The sequence below is a fragment of the Cynoglossus semilaevis genome, unplaced genomic scaffold (assembly GCF_000523025.1).
Source record: "Cynoglossus semilaevis isolate Cse_v1.0 unplaced genomic scaffold, Cse_v1.0 C18881860, whole genome shotgun sequence".
Classification (NCBI taxonomy): Eukaryota; Metazoa; Chordata; class Actinopteri; order Pleuronectiformes; family Cynoglossidae; genus Cynoglossus; species Cynoglossus semilaevis.
This window is the reverse complement of record NW_007591820.1, coordinates 1-564: the sequence shown is the minus strand read 5'-3', so window position 1 is coordinate 564 and position 564 is coordinate 1. Positions and strand designations below refer to the sequence as shown.

Genomic DNA, 564 nt, shown 5'->3' with positions numbered 1-564 from the left:
AAAAAAAATCATCTCACCATCTCCGTCACTCTCTCTGTGTTCAGCTCTCAGTCACTCGTTCTCCCCTGGCTCCATGTCGGCCTACAGTCTCTCGTCCCTCAACATGAGCACCGTACCCAGGAACATGTATCCCACCAGTCCCCGGAGCACACTGATGAGGAGGAAAAACAAGAAGAAAGACTTTAAGAGCTCCCGTGAGTCTGCTCTATGATTACCGCTTCTTGGAAACAAACCTTCGTTAAGGGTTTCGAACCACAAACCTACGTCCATTTCTTATGTACAGTTTATGAGTCTTGACCCCTTCCTGTCTTTGTCTCCGTCTTAGTGTCTCTTGCGTCCAGCACTGTGGGTCTTGCCGGTCAGGTCGTCCACACGGAGACTACGGAAGTGACGTTGCTTGGCGACGGCATCATGGGGTTCGGCCTGCAGCTGCAGGGAGGAGTGTTCGCCACTGAAACGCTGTCGTCGCCGCCGCTCATCGCCTACATTGACCCCGACAGCCCTGCTGAGAGGTAATTGTACGGGAGATGTAGCTTAGCAGTAGGTTGGTTTGGTCAAAGGGGT

General features: G+C 52.7%; 1 protein-coding gene across 1 annotated transcript; it reads left to right on the top strand.

The window, feature by feature from the left end:
* The first annotated feature begins 50 nt into the window (after positions 1-50).
* LOC103399634 (glutamate receptor-interacting protein 1-like) lies at positions 51-521 on the top strand. The gene is made up of 2 exons (XM_008338291.2): positions 51-194; positions 326-521. Exons 1-2 carry the CDS (start codon positions 74-76, stop codon positions 514-516), a joined length of 312 nt encoding a protein of 103 aa, XP_008336513.2. The 5' UTR covers positions 51-73; the 3' UTR covers positions 517-521.
* Positions 522-564: the final 43 nt, after the last annotated feature.

Excerpts from the sequence above, each read along its gene's own strand:
- LOC103399634 (XM_008338291.2), top strand. The coding sequence starts at position 74 with ATGTCGGCCTACAGTCTCTCGTCCCTCAACATGAGCACCGTACCCAGG. Across the intron at positions 195-325 it reads GAAAGACTTTAAGAGCTCCC|TGTCTCTTGCGTCCAGCACT; the intron begins GTGAGTCTGCTC and ends TCTCCGTCTTAG.